This window comes from Astyanax mexicanus, chromosome 10 (assembly GCF_023375975.1).
Source record: "Astyanax mexicanus isolate ESR-SI-001 chromosome 10, AstMex3_surface, whole genome shotgun sequence".
Lineage (NCBI taxonomy): Eukaryota > Metazoa > Chordata > Actinopteri > Characiformes > Acestrorhamphidae > Astyanax > Astyanax mexicanus.
This window is the reverse complement of record NC_064417.1, coordinates 54,173,943-54,201,197: the sequence shown is the minus strand read 5'-3', so window position 1 is coordinate 54,201,197 and position 27,255 is coordinate 54,173,943. Positions and strand designations below refer to the sequence as shown.

Sequence of the window (27,255 nt, the reverse complement as noted above, 5' to 3'; positions counted from 1 at the left end):
TGTGCTTTATTACTTAATAATAATAATAATAATAATAATACAATTTTATTTAAACAGTTATGTCTCCCTGCAACCACAAACTTAAATATACTTTATTGAGATTTTTAATGATGGATCAACACTAAGTAGCTCATAACTTTTAGAGAAGTGCAACGTGCAAAAGTATTCAGCCCCCTTCACTCTAACACCTCTAAATAAAATCCAGTGCAATCAGCTGCCTTCAGAATTCTCTTAGTTAGTTAATAGCGCTAATCCAGCTGTGTGTAATTCAGTCGCAGTATAAATACTGCTGAGAAGAGTTTGTTGAACACGTCCAGGTAGCTGCACTGTTACAATAGCAATCCACCAAAGACAGAGCTCACCTGACTCTTAAAGGGAATTATGAGCAAGAGACACTGCGCAAGGTGTACTTTTCCCGTCGTTACGATAGCAAAGACACACTAACACGCCCAAATGAAGCTACACAGTGCACTGTCAAAGACTCACCTATAGATCAGTAAAATAGAGGAATAAATGCTGTTTATCACTTTAATTCTGAAACTCTCACTCTCTCTTACAGCTTTTGGACTTTTCTCAGGATTAACTACAGAGTTTTCAGAGGGACTGATTACTCTCTGTTTATGATTTATTAAATAATAAATACTGTGTATTATTATTATTATTATTATTATTATTATTATTGTTGTGTGTTTTTCAGAATGCTAATCTGTGCTCGAGTCGGGAGAGTCAGCTCAGTAGTTCTCTGAGTGATGTGATCAGTCCGTCTCTCTCCCCCACGCTGGACGACGTCTTCTTCTCTTATCCTGATCAACATCCTCCTAAGGTACATGTAGATAAATACCAAACTTTGGGGGGCAAAAAAACAACAAAAAGCACAGTCTGACTGTGCTGAGAGTAAATTATTGCCCCCCCACTTATTACACACACATGAACACACAGCAGCACAAACCCAACTTTTACATCAACAATAAACAGAATAGTAAATAAAATAACATTGCTGTTCCCGTAAATGAGCTGCTGGAGCTCCTTCACAGCGTCAACCAGCAGCTCAGTTTCCTCTGCTGAGAAGAGTTTGTTGAACACGTCCAGGTAGCTGCACCGTTAAAATAGCAATCCGCCAAAGTCAGAGCTCACCTGATCTACTCTTAAAGAGAATGATGAACAAGAGACACTCTGATTGGTTTATTTCATGTTACGCCCAAAATTAACCACACCCATGATTAAGAGAATTAGTACATAACTTTTGCGTTGTGTTTCGAGTCGTTCAGTGTACTTTTCCCCTATAGATCACTAAAATAGGATCCTCTGTATTTAATCATGATAAATAAAGTATTTAATAAATGATAAAGTTTGTGAATGTATTATTACGGTTATTTTATTGTGGTAAATATTGTGAGTTTGGTAAACAGTGACCTGAATACTGAACTCAGCGCTGAGGATCTGAGACTGTAGTAAAACTGTTTCCTGTCTGACTGGGTGCGTCTTCCTTCCTTCCCAGAACAGAGAAACCACAGAACACACACACTATACACACACACACACACACACACACACTACACACACTATACACACACACCATACACACACACACACTATACACACATACACACACACTATACACACACACGCTGGGGGTTATATATACATTTACAGAATGGCAGATTATTACATTAGAACACAGAGTGCTGCTTTAACCCTTTACAGTGCAGGTTTTATACCCTGCTGTGAAAATCCTTTATTTTTACTGTTTAATTTTTTGGGGTTTTACTATTATTAATTTAAATAAAACCAGAGTGTTAATAAATTACTGTTTACAAAACAATCGACAAAAGATTTTTTGATTCTACAGAATCTATAAAACTTGTATGTTTATACTAAATACAAATGTAATATTTTATATTTTATTAATATATTTAATATTTTAATATTTGCAGTAGTTATTATTATTTTTTAATTCATTTAAAGATGACAAGTTTTTTTTCATGTCAGCAAGAATATAATTATTGCAAACATGTCCTGAACTATTGTAATATAATATGATATCTGTTTATATCAATATCAGAACTGTATCTTATCCACTGAAATATAGAAATATATTGTGATATATGAACTTTGCCTGAATGAAAATGTTGATTTGTGTTGGTATTTTTTGGAACAGGTTCCAGAGAGAACAACCTCTAAATGTTACTACAGAGATCAGTCCAGCTGCAGCAGATCTCCACAGTAAGAGCACTGTTTATTCCTGTGTTTAATCTGTTTAATATCTTTATATTCAATTACTCTGATTTCATTATCAGTCACACAATACCTGTATCTCCGTCATGTGAATCTGGTTCAAGTCAAGCTGAGTAGTTTTATTGTCAGTACTGTATATAAATAAGGGTTTACAGAGAATTAAAACGATGCTACTCTCCTTCCCAAAGTTACAACAATAACAGAACAATAAAAATATCAATATTAAAAACTGAGACACGCTAAATGACACAGATATAGACATACGTGATACAAGACAATAGTGCAGGAGTGATCAGGGGGGTGATTCAAGAGGGAATGACAGTACCAGTATAAACAGAACACATATAACACTAGTGCAAATATAGAAAATTATTTATATATATATATATATATTGTGGTAGGCCCCTGGGGTAAGGGGCGTGACCACTGTGACCCGGAAGGAGGAAGCACACAGAGAACACAGACACGGGGAGTAAATGAACTCAAAACATACCTTTATTCGGCTTTTAAACGCCCTCCACCACACCCAAAACAACTCAAAACATAATGCTCAGCCCAATGGGGCTCTAGAGTCCGTAGAATTACTTAATTGTCGTTTAAAGGTCCGTGCGGCCTCAGCTCACTCCTCCCAAGTCCAAGTCTCTCTCGAGTGTGAGCTGAGGCAGAGTTTTTATGCCTGTCCCAGCTGGCGGCTTAATCAGTCCTGAATGCACACCGGCTGGGACAGACATGGCCGTGAGTTCCGGCGTGGGGCACGGTTCCCCCGCCTCCTCACGCCACAATATATATATAAAATCCTTGATTAAACTAAAACTGGTGAAACCAGATCAGAACCGGAGCTGTTTTGAGTCACAGTTATTGAAAAATATCCTGAATTATCCTGGATGTAATCTGGGGGGTGGAGTTCTAGAGAGGGAGGGTGTTGATTGGTTCAAATAAATTTGTAGAAATTTGAGCAAAAATAATAATCAGCCTCATTTTCTTTAAGTGTAATGTGTTTATATAAAGTGAAGAAGGGTTTCTATCTCCTGTAAAGTTGTTCTTTTGGAGATACAGGGTTTTTGTCTGCAGTGTTAATATGCAGGTTCTTCAGGAGCTCCTTATTGATCTTCAGAATAAGTTACTTTATTAGTCGATGAAGTAGTTTTTGTATTGTGTTATTGTAATATTGATGTGCTGTGTGTGTTTATTGTTATATTGTTATACTGATTTATTGTGTGTGTGTGTGGTGTGTGGTGTGTGTGTGTGTGTGTGTGTGTGTTATGTGTGTGTGTGTGTGTGTGTGTGTGTGTGTAGTGGAGGAGTGCAGTCTGTGGTGGAGAGGAGATTCCCAGCGTCTCACAGCAGCAGCAGCAGTGTGGAGTCGGGTACGAGCAGGAGCTCCGCCCCCTCAGACTGTACAGTGTTATTTTATTATTACCGTATTTTTCGGACTATAAGGCGCACTTAAAAACTTTTAATTTTCACAAAAATTGACAGTGCGTCTTATAATACGGTGCGCCTTTTGTATGGATTTTACTTGTCAGGTTGTAAGGAGCAGTAAACACACACTCCGTGCAGCGTTATAGAGAGTTTCAGTGCTATACAGAGTCCAGAGCCGTGCAGCTCCGAGGCTGAGCAGCAATAGCATTAGCTAGATGCTAACCGCTAAGCTAGCTAGCTTATTCACTGAGATCAGTATTATCTAAATTTTACTCGTCAGGTTGTAAGGAGCAGTAAACACACACTCGGTGCAGCGTTATACAGAGTTTCAGTGCTATACAGAGTCCAGAGCCGTGCAGCTCCGAGGCTGGAGCAGCAAATAGCATTAGCTAGCTTATTCACTGTTCAGAGATCAGTATTATCTAAATTTTACCCGTCAGGTGTAAGGAGCAGTAAACACACACTCCGTGCAGAGCAGCAATAGCATTAGCTAGATGCTAACCGCTTAGCTAGCTAGCTTTTTCACTGTTCAGAGATCAGTATTTTCTAAATTTAGCACTTTTAATACTGCTGGAGCAGTATTATTAGAGTTAGATGCTAATCGCTAAGCGTTCACCGTTCAGAGGTGAGTTATCGGCCTGTAAGTCTGTGCTGCTTTGCCTGGCTAGCATTAGCTAGATGCTAAGCGCTAACTCTCTCAGAGGTGAGTTTTATCAGCCTGTAATCTGCTTGTTTACCGTGTTAAAACAAGCTACGGGGGACGAATCGCTAGCTAATATCTCACTGTCTTACCAGAACACGCAGGATTACTCAGTGTAACGCTGTCGTTTAAGTTTGGGTTAACTTTACTAGTTTAGGTGACTAGCTAGCGTGCTAGCGGATAGCTACGCTAACGCTGGTGCAGCAAGCCTTAGTGGACATCTGGAAATCTAAGCTTACTGTAAATAAACTGAAGCACGTTACTCACCCAAATAAACAGTTTTCAGGAGAGGAATCTGTGTAGATTAATATCCAGCACTCGTTTGACTTTGAAAGAGCTAGATTTGTATACTGAGACGCTCCACCGGCAAGCGACCACCCCCGGTGGGGGAAGGGAAACATGGCGCCACCCCTGTTCACTTTGATATAGGCACCCTTTCTAGTGTCACTTAACGCGCCTTATAATGCGATGCGCCCTATGTATGGAAAAATAGCAGAAAATAGGCGTTCTTTGATAGTGCGTCTTATAATACGGTGCGCCTTATAGTCCGAAAAATACGGTATATAATATCAGTAGTGCTCTTCACTACAGAACTACTGTGTGAGCACTGCTGCAGAGTCTAGTCTGAAGCTCTGAACACTGTAGTAATCTTTAATCTGGAGCCTCTAGTGTGTTTTCTTTTTCTTTTTATGACTTTAATACTCTATATTCTCTATACTATATATAATATATAATATAAATATAATATATTAGAATAAACAGCTCTTTCTCATGATGATCTTCATTCTGCCTGTTGGACTGTATACTGTGTTTTTTAGGATTATAAGGAAAACATAACGCAAAACATAACAGTCATCAAATTCTTCATCCTGCACACTACTGTTTTATTATTTTTATTTCTAATTTTTATCCGATTTTCTCCACAATTTACACGGCCAATTACCCAGCCCACTCATTAGGACTCCTCCCCCCTATCACTAGTGATGCTCCAACACCAGGAGGGTGAAAAAGACCAGCACACGCCTCCTCCGATACATGTGAAGTCAGACTCCGCCTCTTTTTGAACCTCTTTAGCCGAGTAGCATCACAGCGCTAACACTCGGAGGAAAGCGCAGCGACTCGGTTCTGATACAACAGCTCACAGACGCAGCCTTGTGCTGATCCACATCACCCTAGGAGTGATGAGGGGAAAGAGAGAGCGCCATCTACTGTACTGTACCCACCCAGAGAGAGAGCAAGGACTACTGTACTGTGCTCTCTCGGGGCTCCGGCAGCTGATGACGAGCTGAATGTTGTACACTACTAAGGATGCCTAAATTGAAGTGAACAAGGGTTTTGCCGTGTTTTTTTTTTTTTTATATGTAATCAGAGTACGGATGCCCACACAGGACAAAAGCAAGGTGATTTTACATCACCGGGAGCGGTGCAGAAACCCTGTGTCTCCTATAGGTGGCACCGTGTACCACAGAGCACCAGGTTATGAGGCGCACTTTAAGTTTAACATATAGTCTGAAAAATATAAAATAAGATGTAATTAAACCCAGAGGACAGTGTATAGAGGTAATAAATAATAATCAGTACTGTAATACAGGATCATTAATAGGATTAATATGATATTAAATGAGATTTTCTCCTGATTTTTCTCAGGTTATTATCGGTGTGAGAGCGCGTCTCAGCGCAGTGATATTCCACAGAGTAAAAAATACCCGAACCCGAGTTCAGGAGCAGCGTTACAGTACAGCCAGGTACAGTAAACCGGTTATACTCTCACATATAAACACATATAATAATCAATAAAACATCTTTATTTCAAATGATTTGTATATTTGTGTTTACATTTTATATTCAGATAAAAATACAATTTCTTTATTAACAAATTATTATGTTATTCAACATAGTTAATTAGAGACGTTCTGCTGTTAATTACTGTAATACATTCAATTCATTTAAAATAATGTTCATTTTATTACTTTAATTATAACCAATGAAGAAAAACATATGGAATTATTTATTTAAAAAAAAAGTGTTAAACAATCCAAAATATGTTTTATATGTAATGTACTTCTTCAGTTTTGAACATCTCTGCTGGATTTTCTCAGTCAGTTTTATGAAGTAGAGTCTCCTGGAATTCAGGCTTTCAGTTAACAGCTGTGCTGAACTCATCAAGAGTTAATTACTTGAATTTCTTGTCTCTTAATGTTAAAGTTTGAGAGCATCAGTTAAAGTAAAGTAGTGAAGAGGTAGAGTTACAGGTATACAGTAAATAGTGAATATTTGAGTAATGTTCGAATCCAGGTTATGAGAAGCAACAACTACTCAACTAAATAAAGAAAAAAAAATACTTTAAGTAAAAATGAAGGTCAGTCAATCTGAAAAGAAGAATTTCAAAAAAATTTAAATTATCCTCAAGTGCAGTCACTGCAAAGAACATCAAAAACTTTATAATGATAGAACTGGCACTAATCAGGACCGCCCCAGGAAAGAATAGAAGAGCGAGAGTTTCAGATAAGATAAGAGTCAGATAAGAGTATCTAAATACTTCACAGAGTATTTTAGTTTGTTTAACACTGTTTTTAAGTTACTACATGATTCATTATGTGTTCCTTCATAATCTGATAGATCACTTTACTATTCACTTATAATGTAGGAAAAATAAATAAATATAAATGAATTTGTTCCTGCAGGATTATAATCTGAGCTCGAGGCAGAAGGTTGATTTTGGTCCTCAGTGCAGGAAAGCTGTGGATTATTCCTCCTCCAGTGATGAAGTCGGCAGCAGTGATGAAGAGGAGAAGAACAGGTCAGCTGATCTCTATTACTCCTCCTTTAATTATAGAATATATATTATCACCACTGTAATACACTATAAATATATATGTGTACATTATATTGATGAATATCCTCTTAAGACCCGACGTCCTCGAATGTGGACGTTACATTTCTGCTCGTCTGCAGCAACCTTTGTTAACAGTATACTTAACTGATTGAAAACAAGGCTGCAGGAATCCCAGTCGAAAGTTTTTATAGTCAGTACAGATAGAAACAAAGGCCAGATACAAATTCTAATCAAAGCTACAATGCTGTTTTTGGACTAATTGGGTTCTTCTGATTCTTCTAATGTTGTATTAAACAACTGTCCCCATATGAGGACATTTTATTTTGTTGCAAAATCGACTTCCTGTGCAAAGACTAAGTTTAGTGGTTCTACTTTTAGGTCGCTAATCCCAAATAGCGAGAAGCGTTTAGGATATATAGAAGTTAAAACAGTGCAGAGTGTTTATTACTGTGCTTTTCCTCCACAGGTCTCCACTTAATCATGAAAAAAACAGATTTTATATGAAATCTCCTGAAAATATAGTTCTACAGCCTCACAGCCCACTGCAGGTACAGTACACACACACACACACACACACACACAGTATAAACATATGACACTGCTCAGATTTTATAGAATCATCAGCCAATCATTGGCTGATGTTTCAAACCCATATTTGAAGATTTCAGAGTTTTAAGCAGCTACTCAGTGCAATAACATTCTTACTGCAGTTCCTCCAATTACAGACAGTCTTTAGTAAATAACTATATATATATATATATTTATATATATGTCGGAGCAAGTAAAGAAGTAAACACTGAGTAAAGAAACACTGAATGACCGATACTGACCGCACTACTTTAAAATCCATTGATTTAGATTCTTTTATTATTAGTTTTTAAAGTAATAAAATGTGGTGTTTATTTTCTCTCTGTAGGTTTAAATTTATATATCAGCATCAGCGCATATATAAATGTGTAATATCATCAGTGCATCACTAATTATTTTATGGTTAACTGTGCTAAAATAGCCATTTATAAGCTTTTTATTTGGCAGTGAGTGTTTTCCACATATAACTAACTGTATAAGAGGTTAAAGCATATCAATAAACATTCTATTCTTATTATAATTATATTATTATTTTTATTATAAGATATATATTTAAAATATTTTACCAATTAAAGGGGAAGGTAAAAAAATGTTTTTACAGTTTTATTTTTATTAATTTATGTAACTGCGATGTGCGATATGTTGTAGGATAAAAATAATTTTGTATTACTGGTTATTATTAAATTTACAGTAAATCTCCTCCTGTTCTTTTTCACAGTTTTATTTTTATTTATTTATGTATATTTTGTGACGTGTGATAAGAAAAAGAAATTACAGTAATATTGTAGTAAACATTACGCAGGTACAAAAGACGTGGATAATGATTATCTTAAATCAGACATTATTCTTTAACAATAATAATGATCATTTTATTGAATCTGAAACAGTTATTCATGGTTTTCTGTGTAATAGCAGAATGTGAACACTAGATGGCACTAGAGAGATTTACATGTGAAAATACCATTTTAAAGCAGTTTTTATATATTCGAGATAATTTAGTGTATATATTGTAATAAATGATGTGTAATGTATTTGTGTGAACACTATGACTGGTTATTATTATATTTACAGTATTTGTTCTCCTGCTCTCAGGCGGAGGAACGGAACAGAAACATTAGATTACAGGATGAAGATCATCATCATCATCATCATCATCATCTCCCCGACATCCTGCACAAGAGTCCCCTTCACCAGCCCCCCCACCTGCACCACCACGACCTCATCTACCCCCAGAGCCCCCCCGCCTGGAGCCCCGGCACTGAGGTACCGCCCCGCACCACCACACAACCCCCATATATATATATAATATACTGCATTACACTGTAAATAAAAATGAAGAGATCACTTCAGTTTCTGAATCAGTTTCTCTGATTTTGCTATTTATAGGTTTATGTTTGAGTAAAATGAACATTGTTGTTTTATTCTATAAACTACAGACAACATTTCTCCCAAATTCCAAATAAAAATATTCTCATTTAGAGCATTTATTTACAGAAAATGAGAAATGACTGAAATAACAAAAAAGATGCAGAACTTTCAGACCTCAAATAATGCAAAGAAAACAAGTTCATATTCATAAAGTTTTAAGAGTTCAGAAATAATCAATATTTGGTGGAATAACCCTGGTTGGTTTTTAATCACAGTTTTAATTTCATGCATCTTGGCATCATGTTCTCCTCCACCAGTCTTACACACTGCTTTTGGATAACTTTATGCTGCTTTACTCCTGGTGTAAAAATTCAGTTTGGTGGTTTGATGGTTTGTGATCATCCATCTTCCTCTTGATTATATTCTAGAGGTTTTCAATTTGGTAAAATCAAAGAAACTCATCATTTTTAAGTGATCTATATGGATGTATGGAACCATATATCTATATTAGCCCTTTCAGGCACAGATCATTAAAATGAAGTGATTTGTTTTACGTAACTCAAAGCAATTAATTTCAATCAGATTGGAGTTTTTATCACAGTGACGAGCGTATCTGATATAAACTGATAAACAGTTCCAGTCAGAAGTTTGGACACGCCTCCCTGCACTGTAAATATGAGTATATGTATTTAGAATAGTTTTTTACAGTTTGTTAATAAATGTGTTACAGAAGGTCAGTAACAGTGAGCCGATGAAGAGCGTCTCCTCCTCCTCCTCCTCCTTCACTCAGTTTATAGACCCTCGTCTGCTGCAGCTCTCCCCCCCGCTCAGTCCACTCAGTCCTCAGAGTCCTCAGGACAGCACTGCCGGTAAGACATTATCTCTGTCCCGCCCTCAGCTCATCCTCAACCAATAGCATCACAGCTCAGTGAACTGGGTCAGAACCCAGAACTACAGCATGTATCATTATCTCTGTATGTATGATAATAACCTCTCAGTATTTAATAATATCTCTGTATGTATGATTATCTCTCTGTATGTATGATGATCTCTCTGTCTCTATATGTATGATGATCTCTCTATATGTATGATGATCTCTCTGTCACTATATGTATGGTGATCTCTCTGTATGTATGATGATCTCTCTGTCTCTATATGTATGATGATCTCTCTGTATGTATGATGATCTCTCTGTCACTATATGTATGATGATCTCTCTGTCTCTATATGTATGGTGATCTCTGTATGTATGATGATCTCTCTGTCTCTATATGTATGATGATCTCTCTGTCTCTATATGTATGGTGATCCCTCTGTATGTATGATGATCTCTCTCTATATGTATGATGATCTCTCTCTATATGTATGATGATCTCTCTGTCTCTATATTTATGATGATCTCTCTGTCTCTATATGCATGATGATCTCTCCGTCTCTGTATGTATGATTATCTCTCTGTCTCTGTATGCATGATGATCTCTCTGTCTCTATATGCATGATGATCTCTCTGTCTCTATATGTATGATGATCTCTCTGTCTCTGTATGTATGATGATCTCTCTGTCTCTATATGTATGATGATCTCTCTGTCTCTGTATGTATGATGATCTCTCTGTCTCTGTATGCATGATGATCTCTCTGTCTCTATATGCATGATGATTTCTCTGTCTCTATATGCATGATGATCTCTCTGTCTCTATATGTATGATGATCTCTCTGTCTCTGTATGTATGATGATCTCTCTGTCTCTATATGCATGATGATCTCTCTGTCTCTGTATGTATGATGATCTCTCTGTCTCTATATGTATGATGATCTCTCTGTCTCTGTATGTATGATGATCTCTCTGTCTCTGTATGCATGATGATCTCTCTGTCTCTGTATGCATGATGATCTCTCTGTCTCTGTATGTATGATGATCTCTCTGTCTCTGTGTCCATGATGATCTCTCTGTCTCTGTATGCATGATGATCTCTCTGTCTCTGTATGCATGATGATCTCTCTGTCTCTGTATGTATGATGATCTCTCTGTCTCTGTATGCATGATGATCTCTCTGTCTCTGTATGTATGATGATCTCTCTGTCTTTGTATGTATGATGATCTCTCTGTCTCTGTATGCATGATGATCTCTCTGTCTCTGTATGTATGATGATGATCTCTCTATACATGATGATGTTCTTTCTCTGTATGTATGATGATCTCTGTGTATGTATGATGACGGTCTCTCTGATGTGTATGATGTAGATAATCAGAAGTCGGAGGTGTGTAAGAGGGCGAATCACAGGAAAGGATCGGTGGTAAACGTAAATCCCTCCAACAGCCGTCCTCAGAGCGACACGCCGGAGATCCGCAAATACAAGAAGAAGTTTAACACGGAGGTTCTGTGCGCCAGCCTGTGGGGTAAGCTCCGCCTCCACGGGGGCGTAGATAAAATGTTTCATAGAATGTGTTTATTAGGAATTGGAGTAATTGAATGTTTATTTAGTTTTTTGTTGAAGCCTGTAAAAATAAAAATGCTGAGTTTAAAAGTTTAAAATGTTACAGAATTAAATACATTTAAAATAAATTTAAAAACACGTTAACACTATTTTTATTTGTATTTGTGTGTGTGTGTGTGTGTGTGATGTGTGTGTGTATTGTGTGTGTGTGTGTATGATGTGTGTATTGTGTGTGTGTGTGATGTGTGTGATGTGTGATGTGTATGGTGTGTGTGATGTCTGTGTGTGTGTGTGTGTGTGTGTGTGTGTGTGTATAATAGGAGTGAATCTGCTGGTGGGGACGGAGAGTGGGCTGTGGTTGCTGGATCGCAGTGGGCAGGGTAAAGTTTACTCTCTGATCAGCCGAAGACGCTTCCAGCAGATGGACGTACTGGAGGGACTCAATGTCCTCATCACCATCTCAGGTCATTATCACCATCATTATCACCATAATTATCACTGTCATTATCACCACCATCATTATCACCATCATTATCACCTTCATTATCACCATCTCAGGTCATTATCACCATCATTATCACCATAATTATCACTGTCATTATCTTCATCACTATCTTCATCATCATCTTCATCTTTCTCTTTTACCTACACAGTAAATGAATAGTGAAGTGATGTACAGATTCTGAAGGAACACATAATGAATGATGTAAAAAGGTTCCTCGGGTTCTAGACATGATCAGGCTCTGTGTGTCTCCTGATCCAGTCTATAAACTAACTCTGCATATCTGAAGTACCATTGAAGCTCTGCTGCTCTGGATCAGGGCGTCTGATACATACCTTACATTTAAATGTATTATCTGTCGTGTGTGTGTGTGTGTGATGGTGTGTGTGTGTGTGTGTGTGATGGTGTGTGTGTGATGGTGTGTGTGTGATGGTGTGTGTGTGATGGTGTGTGTGTGATGGTGTGATGGTGTGTGTGATGATGTGTGTGTGTGTGTGTGATGGTGTGTGTGTGATGGTGTGTGTGTGATGGTGTGTGTGTGTGTGATGGTGTGTGTGTGATGGTGTGTGTGATGATGTGTGTGTGTGTGATGGTGTGTGTGTGTGTGTGTGTGATGGTGTGTGTGTGATGGTGTGTGTGTGATGGTGTGATGGTGTGTGTGATGATGTGTGTGTGTGTGTGTGTGATGGTGTGTGTGTGATGGTGTGTGTGTGATGGTGTGATGGTGTGTGTGATGATGTGTGTGTGTGTGTGTGTGTGTGATGGTGTGTGTGTGATGGTGTGTGTGTGTGTGATGGTGTGTGTGTGATGGTGTGTGTGTGATGGTGTGTGTGTGATGGTGTGTGTGTGTGTGATGGTGTGTGTGTGATGGTGTGTGTGTGATGGTGTGTGTGATGATGTGTGTGTGTGTGTGTTGTAGGTAAGAAGAATAAGCTGAGGCTGTATTATCTGTCGTGGTTGTGTGTAATGGTGTGTGATGGTGTGATGGTGTGTGTGATGGTGTGATGGTGTGTAATGGTGTGTGTGTGTGTGTGTGTGATGATGTGTGATGTGTGTGTGTGTGATGGTGTGTGTGTGTGTTGTAGGTAAGAAGAATAAGCTGAGGCTGTATTATCTGTCGTGTGTGTGTGATGGTGTGTGTGTGATGGTGTGTGATGGTGTGTGTGTGATGGTGTGTGTGTGTGTGTGTGATGGTGTGTGATGGTGTGTGATGGTGTGTGATGGTGTGTGTGTGTGTGTGTGTGTGTGTGTAGGTAAGAAGAATAAGCTGAGGCTGTATTATCTGTCGTGGTTGTGTGTGTGTGATGGTGTGTGTGATGATGTGTGTGTGTGATGGTGTGTGATGGTGTGTGTGATGATGTGTGTGTGTGTGTGTGATGGTGTGTGTGTGTGTGATGGTGTGTGTGTGTGTGTGTGATGGTGTGTGATGGTGTGTGTGTGTGATGGTGTGTGATGGTGTGTGTGATGGTGTGTGTGTGTGTGTGTGATGGTGTGTGTGTGTGTGTGTATGTGTGATGGTGTGTCTGTGTGATGGTGTGTGTGTGTGTGTGTAGGTAAGAAGAATAAGCTGAGGCTGTATTATCTGTAGTGGTTGTGTGTGATGTTGTGTGTGATGATGTGTGTGTGTGTGTGTGTGATGGTGTGTGTGTGTGTGTGTGTGATGGTGTGTGTGTGTGTGTGTGATGGTGTGTGATGGTGTGTGATGGTGTGATGGTGTGTGTGATGATGTGTGTGTGTGTGTGTGTGTGATGGTGTGTGATGGTGTGTGATGGTGTGATGGTGTGTGTGTGTGTGTGATGGTGTGTGATGGTGTGTGTGATGGTGTGTGATGGTGTGTGATGGTGTGATGGTGTGTGTGATGATGTGTGTGTGTGTGTGTGATGGTGTGTGATGGTGTGATGGTGTGTGTGTGTGTGAGATGGTGTGTGATGGTGTGTGTGATGGTGTGTGATGGTGTGTGATGGTGTGTGTGATGGTGTGTGTGTGATGGTGTGTGTGATGATGTGTGTGTGTGTGTGTGTGTGATGGTGTGTGTGTGTGTGTGTAGGTAAGAAGAATAAGCTGAGGCTGTATTATCTGTCGTGGTTGTGTGTAATGGTGTGTGATGGTGTGATGGTGTGTGTGATGATGTGTGTGTGATGGTGTGATGATGTGTGTGTGTGTGTGTGATGGTGTGTGTGTGTGTGTAGGTAAGAAGAATAAGCTGAGGCTGTATTATCTGTAGTGGTTGTGTGTGATGGTGTGTGTGATGATGTGTGTGTGTGATGGTGTGATGATGTGTGTGTGTGTGTGTGATGTGTGTGTGTGTGTGTTGTAGGTAAGAAGAATAAGCTGAGGCTGTATTATCTGTCGTGGTTGTGTGTAATGGTGTGTGATGGTGTGATGGTGTGTGTGATGATGTGTGTGTGTGTGTGATGGTGTGTGTGTGTGTGTGTGATGTGTGTGTGTGTGTGTGTGTAGGTAAGAAGAATAAGCTGAGGCTGTATTATCTGTCGTGGTTGAGGAATAAGATATTGAGGAATGATCGGGAGGTGGAGAAGAGGCAGGGCTGGGCGTCGGTGGGGGAGATGGAGGGGTGTGTTCACTATAAAGTGGGTGAGTCTGATTTAAATATCGATTTATAAAATTCTGATTTGTGAGTTTAATTCAGAATCTGCTTTTCTGTATCAGTCCAGAGACAACAGAATCTGTAAATGTGGGATTTAAACTCTGAGAATATGATTAAATGTATGATGAAGATGTACAGTGAGGATGGGTGTTGTCTTGTCTCTTATCTGGTGTGTTTACATGCCCATTACTCCTCCCACAGGGTGCAGTCACTCCATCAATTACTCCAATAATTAACTCTAATTCAAATTTTTATTACCAACAGGCCTGTCACAATAATTGCAGTATCGATTTATCATACAATAAATGAACATGATCTCAATAATTGTTGATAATCGTGATATTTTTCATCTATTGTGTTTATTTGTATGTTTGTTCACATATATAAGAGTGAACAGTATTTTAGCTCCAGTCATGCTGTGACATAAAGCAGGTGAAGAAATAAGTATATATTTCACAAACTAATTTTAATAAATGATTAATTAACATTTAGCTGTCTTTAAAAAGTGTACAATTGTTTTTTATGCTATTCTGTTATCATTATGTCAGTGGCATTAAATAGTCTTAAAATTACAAAAATATTGTGTATCGCAATCATTTCTTGGACAATATATCGTCCACAAAACAATCTTATCGTGACAGACCTAATTAGCAATAAATCTAATTGATCATTAGGTTTTTATTAGATTCAATATCATCAGTTATCAGTTGATTTGTGTTCTTGTTGTTTTGCTCTGTTTTATTAAAGGTGTGTGATGTGTATATAGTTTTGTGTTTAATGCTTATTAATGAGTAATAATCTGTGTATATATTGAGTGTAGTGTATTCTGAGATACATTCTGACTGTGATTAAGAGTGAAATGTTATTAATGATGATTTCAGTTCGATATGAGAAGATAAAGTTCCTGGTGATCGCTCTGAAGAACGCAGTGGAGGTTTACGCCTGGGCTCCTAAACCCTACCACAAGTTCATGGCCTTTAAAGTAAGTGTGTTACTGCAGAGTAATAATACAGTAATAAACATTTACTAATATATTCTACAGTTTACTCATCAAATTATAATAAATATATTCAAAACTCATCCCAGAACAACCAAACCAACCAGTAATAAATAAATATACTGGTTTATAAATCAGATCTTCTCTTCAGGTAAATCAGACTATAAACTGTCCCAGTAAAGCAGGTCACCTTCACCCCCGTCCCAGTTTAGTCCCGCCCCCCAGAGACTCGTCCCACTTCACTGCTCTCGTCCTTTTAATACTTATTATAGAACCTCAAACAGAACACATATATCCTTAATATACAGCAAACAGAGCTTATATAACACCAATAACTCAATACATAACACAGTTAACATTAACTCAGTTCATATAACTCAATAAATATAACAATAACTCAATTTATATAACGTTAACTAAATTCATATAGCACAATTAACTCAGTTCATGTAACTCAGTCACCTCAGTTTCTATAACTCAATAAAAATAACTCAATTTGTATAACAATACTTCAACTAATATAACCCAGTTAACCCAGTTCATATAACTCAATTCGTATTACACAATTCATATAAGACAATATGATAACATTTCATATAACTCAATTAATATAACCCAGTTAACCCAGTTCATATAACTCAATTCGTATTACACAATTCATATAAGACAATATGATAACATTTCATATAACTCAATTAATATAACACAGTTAACCCAGTTCATATAACACAGTTAACTCAATTTATATAACACAGTTAACCCAGTTCATATAACACAGTTAACTCAATTTATATAACACAGTTAACTCAATTTATATAGCACAGTTAACTCAATTTATATAACACAGTTAACCCAGTTCATATAACACAGTTAACTCAATTTATATAACACAGTTAACTCAATTTATATAACACAGTTAACCCAGTTCATATAACACAGTTAACTCAATTTATATAACACAGTTAACTCAATTTATATAGCACAGTTAACTCAATTTATATAACACAGTTAACCCAGTTCATATAACACAGTTAACTCAATTTATATAACACAGTTAACTCAATTTATATAACACAGTTAACCCAGTTCATATAACACAGTTAACTCAATTTATATAACACAGTTAACTCAATTTATATAGCACAGTTAACTCAATTTATATAACACAGTTAACTCAATTTATATAACACAGTTAACCCAGTTCATATAACACAGTTAACTCAATTTATATAACACAGTTAACCCAGTTCATATAACACAGTTAACTCAATTTATATAACACAGTTAACTCAATTTATATAACACAGTTAACCCAGTTCGTATAACACAGTTAACTCAATTTATATAACACAGTTAACTCAGTTAATATAACTAATTAATTAATATAACTTAGCTAGCTCAGTTCCAATAACTCAATTCAATATAACTCAGTTAACGAAGTCCATGTAACTCATTATAACGTAAGTTAAGTAAATTCATATATTAACACTGTTAATATAACCCAAACTCTATTTAAATTCTAAGCACATTGGCAGCAGCCCTCAGTTATACTGCAGCTGAGTATATTTTCCACTGGGAGTATAACTTATTATTTAATATTCAGAAATTTAGCAGGAACATAAATTTAAACATAAATATTTAAATTACAATTTAAATTTACATTAAATAATGAAGCGAACATTTATTATTTATTATTATTAGTTGTTTAGTGATGTGTTATGTATTAGTAATAGAGGTTTTTAGTTTATGATAGTGATGTATGATGATGGTGATGGTGATGTATGATGATGTGTGATGGTGATGTATGATGATGTGTGATGGTTATGTATTATGATGTGTGAAGGTTATGTATTATGATGTGTGATGGTGATGTATGATGATGTGTGATGGTGATGTATGATGATGTCTGATGGTTATGTATGATGATGTGTGATGGTGATGTATGATGATGTGTGATGGTGATGTATGATGATGTGTGATGGTGATGTATGATGATGTCTGATGGTGATGTATGATGATGTGTGATGGTGATGTATGATGATGTGTGATGGTGATGTATGATGATGTGTGATGGTGATGTATAATGATGTGTGATGGTGATGTATGATGATGTGTGATGGTGATGTATGATGATGTGTGATGGTTATGTATGATGATATGTGACGGCGATGTATGATGATGTGTGATGGTTATGTATTATGATGTGTGAAGGTTATGTATTATGATGTGTGATGGTGATGTATGATGATGTGTGATGGTGATGTATGATGATGTGTGATGGTGGTGTATGATGATGTGTGATGGTGATGTATGATGATGTGTGATGGTGATGTATGATGATGTGTGAAGGTTATGTATGATGATGTGTGACGGCGATGTATGATGATGTGTGATGGTGATGTATGAAGATGTGTGATGGTGATGTATGATGATACGTGACGGTGATGTATGATGATGTGTGATGGTGATGTATGAAGATGTGTGAAGGTTATGTATGATGATGTGTGATGGTGATGTATGATGATGTGTGATGGTGATGTATGATGATGTGTGATGGTGATGTATGATGATGTGATGGTTATGTATGATGATCTCTGCAGTCGTTTCCGGCGCTGCAGCAGAAGCCGCTGTTTGTTGATCTGACGGTGGAGGACGGACAGAGGTTAAAGGTCATCTATGGGTCGGCGTCCGGATTCCATGCGATCGATGTGGATTCAGGAACCCCGTATGATCTGTACCTGCCCACCCACGTGAGTTACTGCTAATAACTACAGTAATAAACACATTATAAACCTTTATAAACACTGTGTTAGCTCTATGCATTATCAGATAATGGAGAGGAAAGGGTAAATACAGAGAGAGAAAAGGAGAGAGAGAGGGAAATATAGATACAGAGAGGAAGAGAAAGAGTAAAAGATATAAGGAGAGAATGAGAGAGAGAGTAAAGGAGAGAGAGAAAGAGGAAAGAAGTGAGATACAGAGGGAAAGATAGATACAAAAGGGAGAAAGAGAGTAAAGGAGAGTGATAGAGAGAGAGGGAGAGAGAGAGAGCTTTGGTTCCGCCTACGACTTTAATACCCGCTCACTGTGAATCTACTGCCCCACATACTGTACACCAGTTACTGCTCTAAAAATACCCCCCCATCTGTACTGTGTGTGTGTGTGTGTGTGTGTGTGTGTGTGTGTGTGTATCCCGTATATCAGTATAGAGCTGTAGAGTGACGGATCCACAGCGCTGATCTCCAGCTTTCTCACCGTTTTATATATTTATATATTTATATATTTATCGGGTTATTTATTTTTGTTTACTCTTCCTCGTTCTCCTCTGCTCGCCCGCGCACTCTCTCTATCCACACGCTCTCTCTCTCTCTCTTTCTCTCCGTCGTGTTTAAATGAAATCACACTCGTCCTGCAGCATCTCTCTCCTCTCTCGCTCCGTATCATCACACACTTTCTTATGCAGGCTCTCTCTCTGACACACACACACACACACACACACACACACACCTGTAGCGGTGCACGCACACACTCCCACTGGCGGCGGGCTGTGGCGCTGGGTGCGTGGCGGCAGTGCTGATGAGAATCCCCAGGCAGAGGATTAAGATAGCTCTGCGGCTCTGGATGCCGGTGCTGATGCTGAGGATTGTTGTGGCTCAGCTGGAGGATGAGATTCACTCTCTCAGCCAGGCAAGTACAGATCTGAGATCAGTGTGTGTTAAAGAGAGAGAGAGAAAGAGAGAAAGAGAGAGAGAGAGAGAGAGAGAGAATCATATTTTTATCATTATTACAATAAAATATTTCCTGATAAACGCATCAAAAAAGCTGTAGTAATGTTGTGAATAACAGAAAACTTGAGCTGCATTACCTGCATGCAGCAGCAGAGGGAGCTCTTCATACTACAGACTGTGATCATGTGACATACGTATTTAAGTAGACTGGATATAGAGCGAGGAACAGCGAGGTCAAGAACACGATCAAAAAATGATGATTGTCACTGGTTTGAATCCTGTTCATGCAGCTTGCCATCAGCTGCCGGAGCCCTGAGAGTGCACAGTTGGCTCTCTCTTGCTCTCTCTCTGGGTGGGTACAGTACAGTAGATGGCGCTCTCTCTTTCCCCTCATCACTCCTAGGGTGATGTGGATCAGCACAAGGCTGCGTCTGTGAGCTGATGTATCAGAACCGAGTCGCTGCGCTTTCCTCCGAGCGTTAGCGCTGTGATGCTACTCGGCAATGCTGCATTAGCAGCAGCTCAAAAAGAGGCGGAGTCTGACTTCACATGTATAATTAGCTGTGTAAATTTTGGAGAAAATGATGGATAGATGACATGACAAAAATCTATATCACAATATAATTTCCATTGGTGCAATACAATTCCGATAACGATTTGAACAGTATAAAAGCCAGCGCCCTCAGTGTACATAATCACACACTGATAGAGCTGCTGAGTGATATGGTGAACATATTATATCACAATTATATAAATATATTTTCAAAATACACATTATTTATCATATTTTAACACAGATTCTGCTATTCTGCTGTTTAAATGCTCTTTCATGCACGGAACAGTTATTCTTATTTCATTTTTCAGCAACTCCAATGAAACAATTAAACAGGATTATTTTACACTCTGTAATGAAACGTACAGTTTGGTCAGTGCTTATTAGATTAGATTAGATTAGATTAGATTTAATTTTATTGATCCCACATCAGAGAAGTTAATTTGTTACAGCAGCATGAAAAAAATTGCATTTAGAAAAAGTAATGTAAAACAGTGACCCAATAACAATAAATACTAGAATAAAAAATATATAAACTGATGTGTAGAAGAAAAAAATAGTTACCTGCATTATACTAATATATATATACATATCTACATAAATAAAACATACGTACCTAAATACCTCTGTGTATATATATATATACAGGGGAAAAATAAGAGACATTTAAAAATGATGATTTTCTTTGATTTTACCAAATTAAAAACCTCTGGAATATAATCAAGAGGAAGATGGATGATCACAAACCATCAAACCACCAAACTGAACTGCTTGAATTTTTGCACCAGGAGTAAAGCAGCATAAAGTTATCCAAAAGCAGTGTGTAAGACTGGTGGAGGAGAACATGATGCCAAGATGCATAAAAAAAAACTGTGATTAAAAACCAACCAGGATTATTCCACCAAATATTGATTATTTCTGAACTCTTAAAACTTTATGAATATGAACTTGTTTTCTTTGCATTATTTGAGGTCTGAAAGCTCTGCATCTTTTTTGTTATTTCAGTCATTTCTCATTTTCTGTAAATAAATGCTCTAAATGAGAATATTTTTATTTGTAATTTGGGAGAAATGTTGTCTGTAGTTTATAGAATAAAACAACAATGTTCATTTTACTCAAACATAAACCTATAAATAGTAAAATCAGAGAAACTGATTCAGAAACTGAAGCGCTCTCTTCATTTTTTTATAGAGCTGTATAATATATATATATATAATATACATGTTATAAGAGAGCTGGTTGTGTAGCAGCAGTGATCAGTAAACGCTCAGTATAATCTGGTATCAGAGCTCAGAGAGAGCTGTGTGTGGGTTGGAGGTGAGTTCAGGTGAGTTCAGGTACGGAGGATGAAGTGGGCAGTGATTCAGTACAGCTGGTTTGGTTGTCAGGGAAACAGAGTCAGTATTCTGGTGATGCTGACCTCTGGTGGTCAGGCAGGGAACTGCAGCCAGTTTATTAATGAGACTCAAATAGATTTTTTAGAGAAAAAACTAATAAAAAGCTACACTGAATAAACTGAGCACAGTTCAGCACCATTTTTAAGGAATTTGAAATGTAATTAGCTAAATGTGAATATAATGTAATTCTCTCACCTGAACATTTAGAAATCTCTCCTGATCCACACACACCTGATTCTAATCAGGCCATACCTGAGCTGAAGTGTGTGGAGTTGGAGTGACCTGACTCAGGAGATCAGTTCTAATCAGTGGAGGAATACAGTACCAGTCATAAGTTTGGACACACCTTAAATTCAGGCGGCACTGTGGAGAATATATATGGACTGTAAATATGGACTATATGTTAGATCTGGTGAAACCTCACAAAATGTCCTGTATTTTTTACAGGGTCCGTACGGTCATGAAAAATCTGGAAAAGTTATGGAATTTGAAAATAGTCATTTCCAGGCCTGGGAAAGTTTTGGAAAAGTCATGAAAATTTGCTGTACAAATCTTTGTGTTTCATGTGTTTTATCAATGGAGAAAATCTATTTTGAGCTTCAGCTTAGCATTTAGCTCAGAGTTAATTCAGTAATTCAGCTCTACACAGCAGAGTTCTCAGGATCTGACTCACACTTTATTATTAAAGATTGTGTGTGAACAATTTGATCAGATTTGTTTTAGGCCTACTATAATCAGTTTTAATTACAGTTTTAGTTGATTTTGGGTTTTATTGTCCACGTTTGCACTGATGATTTAAAATCGTGTGGTCATGAAAAAATTGCCTTATAAGCATGAAAAAGTGATGGAAATGTATTGGTTAAAATGTGGATGAACCTTGTTTTTATATTGTTTATATTTTAATATATTGGGTGTGTGTGTGTGTGTGTGTGTGTGTGTGTGTGCTGCAGATCCAGGGTGTGATTCGTCCTCACGCGGTGATTATCCTGCCGGGCAGCAGTGGGATGGAGCTGCTGGTTTGTTATGAGGATGAGGGAATCTTCATCGACACCTTCGGCCGAATCACCAAGGAGACGGTGCTGCAGTGGGGAGAGATGCCCGCCTCGGTCGGTGAGTACCCAAAATAAACCAGCAGCCGGTACCCGCCGGGCACAGCGCCACCATACTGAGGGGGGGTAGAGTGTAGTACAGGGTGGGTGGTACTGTGGCAGTGCGGTGTGCAGCACTGTTAGCAGTACTGTAGTAGCACCACAGGCAGTACTGTGGACAGAACTAAGAGCAGTACTATGGACAGTACTGTGGGCAGTACTATGGGCAGAGCTATGGACAGTACTGTGGGCAGTACTATGGGCAGAACTATGGGCAGTACTATGGGCAGTACTATGGGCAGAGCTATGGACAGTACTGTGGGCAGTACTATGGGCAGTACTATGGGCAGTACTGTGGGCAGTACTATGGGCAGAGCTATGGGCAGTACTATGGGCAGTACTATGGGCAGTACTGTGGGCAGTACTATGGGCAGAGCTATGGGCAGTACTATGGACAGTACTATGGACAGTACTGTGGGCAGTACTGTGGGCAGTACTATGGGCAGTACTATGGGCAGTACTATGGGCAGAGCTATGGACAGTACTGTGGGCAGTACTATGGGCAGAACTATGGGCAGTACTATGGGCAGTACTGTGGGCAGTACTATGGGCAGAACTATGGGCAGTACTATGGGCAGTACTATGGGCAGAGCTATGGACAGTACTGTGGGCAGTACTATGGGCAGAACTATGGGCAGTACTATGGGCAGTACTATGGACAGTACTATGGACAGTACTATGGGCAGTACTATGGGCAGTACTGTGGGCAGTACTATGGGCAGAGCTATGGGCAGTACTATGGACAGTACTATGGACAGTACTGTGGGCAGTACTGTGGGCAGTACTATGGGCAGTACTATGGGCAGTACTGTGGGCAGTACTATGGGCAGTACTATGGGCAGTACTGTGGGCAGTACTATGGGCAGAACTATGGACAGTACTGTGGGCAGTACTATGGGCAGTACTATGGACAGTACTATGGGCAGTACTATGGGCAGTACTGTGGGCAGTACTATGGGCAGAGCTATGGGCAGTACTATGGACAGTACTATGGACAGTACTGTGGGCAGTACTATGGGCAGTACTATGGGCAGTACTGTGGGCAGTACTATGGGCAGAACTATGGACAGTACTGTGGGCAGTACTATGGGCAGTACTATGGGCAGAGCTATGGGCAGTACTGTGGGCAGTACTATGGGCAGTACTGTGGGCAGTACTGTGGGCAGTACTATGGGCAGAGCTATGGGCAGTACTATGGGCAGTACTATGGACAGTACTATGGACAGTACTGTGGGCAGTACTATGGGCAGTACTATGGGCAGTACTGTGGGCAGTACTATGGGCAGAACTATGGGCAGAGCTATGGACAGTACTGTGGGCAGTACTATGGGCAGAGCTATGGGCAGTACTATGGACAGTACTATGGACAGTACTGTGGGCAGTACTATGGGCAGTACTATGGGCAGTACTGTGGGCAGTACTATGGGCAGAACTATGGACAGTACTGTGGGCAGTACTATGGGCAGTACTATGGACAGTACTATGGGCAGTACTATGGGCAGTACTGTGGGCAGTACTATGGGCAGAGCTATGGACAGTACTGTGGGCAGTACTATGGGCAGTACTATGGACAGTACTGTGGGCAGTACTATGGGCAGAGCTATGGGCAGTACTATGGGCAGTACTATGGGCAGAGCTATGGGCAGTACTGTGGATAGTTTTTCACATCATCAGGTAGTAAAGCAGTATTATTATAGAGTCACTACTATCTATATGTTTAAATAAATCAGTCCTACACACAGTACAGTACTGCTCCTATCTGGAGATTATTACGTTCTGTTTGATGTGTAAAATACAGTAAAACACTTTTGTATAAATCTGTATCACTAACAGATCTAATCTGGCACGTTGTAAAAAGTGAGACATATTTTGGATGAATTCACCATAAATCCCTGGAACACAACAGTTAAACTACAAAACCTGTAGCTAAATGTTCTAATTTATATTAATTTATATGAATTAATATTGTTTTCCAGGTAATGTAATAATAATAATAATAGCTGGTGTGTGTGTTTATATTGATGAGTGTATTCTCTCTGCAGCGTATCTTCAGTCGAATCAGGTGATGGGTTGGGGAGAGAAGGCGATTGAGCTGAGATCAGCGGAGAGCGGGAGTTTAGACGGAGTCTTTATGCACAAAAAAGCTCAGAAACTCAAATTCCTCTGCGAGAGAAACGATAAGGTATGATCTGATAAACACATTTTAAATGATCATTAATATCTTATTATATCTTATTATCTTATTATAAAGTGTGTAGGAAGTGTTTATAAATACAGAAGTTATTATTCATTATATTAAAAAACTCTGTTAATCTCTGTGTTTATTTGCAGGTCTTTTTTGCGTCTGTCCAATCAGGAGGCAGCAGTCAGATCTATTTCATGACGCTGGGACAGAACTCGCTCTTTCAGTGGTGATTTACTGATTGGTGATTTACTGATTGGTGATTTACTGTACGGTGATTTACTGTACGGTGATTTACTGTACGGTGATTTGCTGTACGGTGATTTGCTGTACGGTGATTTACTGTACGGTTATTTACTGTACGGTGATTTGCTGTACGGTGATTTACTGTACGGTGATTTACTGTACGGTGATTTACTGTACGGTGATTTGCTGTACGGTGATTTGCTGTACGGTGATTTGCTGTACGGTGATTTGCTGTACGGTGATTTACTGTACGGTGATTTACTGTACGGTGATTTACTGATTGGGGATTTACTGTACGGTGATTTACTGTACGGTGATTTACTGTACGGTGATTTACTGTACGGTGATTTGCTGTACGGTGATTTACTGTACGGTGATTTACTGATTGGGGATTTACTGTACGGTGATTTACTGATTGGGGATTTACTGTACGGTGATTTACTGTACGGTGATTTACTGTACGGTGATTTACTGATTGGGGATTTACTGTACGGTGATTTACTGTACGGTGATTTACTGTACGGTGATTTACTGTACGGTGATTTACTGTACGGTGATTTACTGATTGGGGATTTACTGTACGGTGATTTACTGTACGGTGATTTACTGTACGGTGATTTACTGTACGGTGATTTGCTGTACGGTGATTTACTGTACGGTGATTTACTGATTGGGGATTTACTGTACGGTGATTTACTGTACGGTGATTTACTGTACGGTGATTTACTGTACGGTGATTTACTGTACGGTGATTTACTGTACGGTGATTTGCCGGACTGTGATTTGCCTAATGGTGATTCACTGGTCGGTGATTTTCCAGACAGTGATTTGACAGACTGTGATTCGCTGGTCAGTGATTGGCTGGGCGGTGATTTGACAGACTGTGATTTGTTGGAGAGAACTTTGCTCAGGGTCGAATGCAATAAAACTGATCCGGTAGAATTAGGAATCAGAATGAAGTATCAGAGTGCAAAAATAATAAGAAATAAGATTTTACTGTTACATTAATGTTTTTTGTTTTTATTCCACATATATTTTACTTTTAGAAATTGTTTATGATAATCATAAAGTTTAAGAAACAATGAAAAAATTATTTTACAGTCCCTGTCTCCATTATCCAAATATAAATGATTATGTTTTAATAACAAAATGCTCCACAGGACTAAAATATAAATCACATGTAGTTAACAGTAAATTGGATTGTGGGAAATGTAGTTTCTGAGGCCGGATGTCAGTAGTGTTACAGAACCAACTCAAACATTCCTCACAGACTTTAATCAACTGACAGATATATTATTCTGATTAGTTTGGGATATTCTGCGTATTTGTTCAGCGTTTGTGTAATCTACTATAAAAACTGTGTTTATGTGCAAATCAAAACTGCCCCACCCCCACACAAAGGATTCTTATCTAAAGAGAGATCATTTGATGTAAAATGTAATATGAATATCCTTTTTGAATATCCTGCTCACTTAAACTCTCAACCATATCAAGAGCATTATCAGAAATATTATCTATGAAAACAGTGTAACTGTGTGATGCTGATTTACTTGCTTTAAATCTTTAGAAGATACAATAATAATTCCAAACATTTCAACATTGATGAAACTGCTTGAGTAGGGATTATAAATTTGCCGTATTGAAAAATGTGCTTTTATTATTACATGTATAGTGTTGTTATGCATTTTATGCAGATTACATATATGTATTCTTACTAACTTTCAAGTGTGACTAAATAAAAAAGCATTAATTATTAGTGTTATTTAGGTGCATCATCTAATCAGAGAACCCAGTATGATACAAGAAAGTCTGCGAGGACAATTATATTATTTTTATATTCAAATGAATAACAGCAAACTCAGACTGCATTACCTGCATCCAGCACCAGAGGGAGCTCTGCAGACTGTGGACATAACAAGACTGGAGGCGGAGCGAGGCGGAGAATAGCAGAGTGAAAGTGAGGTAGATAGAGAGTGAGGTAGATAGAGAGTGAGGTAGATAGAGAGTGAGGTAGATTGTGGCAGAACATTGGAAAGTGAAGCAGAGAGTGAAGTAGAGTAAGAAAATGAGACAGAGAGAGCATGAGATAGAGTGTGGCAAAGCAGAGGTAGAGTGAGGTAGAATAAAGTGAGGTAGAGTGTGGCAGAACATGGTAGAGTGTGGTAGAGTAAGAAAATGAGGTAGAGTAGAGTGAGGTACAGTGTTACAAAGCATGGTAGAGTAAGTCGTAGAGTAAAGTGTGGGGTAGAGTGAGGTAAAGAGTGAGGTAGAGTGAGGTACAGTGTTGTAGAGTAAGAAATTAGGTAG

The 27,255-nt window shown here is 38.4% G+C and overlaps 1 protein-coding gene across 3 annotated transcripts in view; it reads left to right on the top strand.

The window, feature by feature from the left end:
* si:zfos-2326c3.2 (mitogen-activated protein kinase kinase kinase kinase 4) overlaps nucleotides 1–25,913 on the top strand; it is a 65,296-nt gene extending 39,383 nt beyond the window's left edge. The window contains exons 17-33 of one of the 3 annotated variants that reach the window (XM_049484123.1): nucleotides 698–823; nucleotides 2,159–2,223; nucleotides 3,532–3,602; nucleotides 6,005–6,102; nucleotides 7,042–7,157; nucleotides 7,660–7,741; nucleotides 8,874–9,044; nucleotides 9,880–10,018; nucleotides 11,394–11,549; nucleotides 11,908–12,051; nucleotides 14,550–14,684; nucleotides 15,579–15,679; nucleotides 18,295–18,444; nucleotides 22,323–22,482; nucleotides 24,563–24,702; nucleotides 24,852–24,942; nucleotides 25,348–25,913. In XM_049484123.1, the coding sequence (XP_049340080.1) occupies nucleotides 698–823; nucleotides 2,159–2,223; nucleotides 3,532–3,602; nucleotides 6,005–6,102; nucleotides 7,042–7,157; nucleotides 7,660–7,741; nucleotides 8,874–9,044; nucleotides 9,880–10,018; nucleotides 11,394–11,549; nucleotides 11,908–12,051; nucleotides 14,550–14,684; nucleotides 15,579–15,679; nucleotides 18,295–18,444; nucleotides 22,323–22,482; nucleotides 24,563–24,702; nucleotides 24,852–24,935 (1,938 nt within the window). In that variant the 3' untranslated portion in view covers nucleotides 24,936–24,942; nucleotides 25,348–25,913. Of the gene's footprint in view, nucleotides 1–697; nucleotides 824–2,158; nucleotides 2,224–3,531; nucleotides 3,633–6,004; nucleotides 6,103–7,041; nucleotides 7,158–7,659; nucleotides 7,742–8,873; nucleotides 9,045–9,879; nucleotides 10,019–11,393; nucleotides 11,550–11,907; nucleotides 12,052–13,642; nucleotides 13,698–14,278; nucleotides 14,334–14,549; nucleotides 14,685–15,578; nucleotides 15,680–18,294; nucleotides 18,445–22,322; nucleotides 22,483–24,562; nucleotides 24,703–24,851; nucleotides 24,943–25,347 lie in introns of those variants that run through there. The other 2 variants (XM_049484124.1, XM_049484125.1) reach the window with 2 other exon arrangements.
* Nucleotides 25,914–27,255: the final 1,342 nt, after the last annotated feature.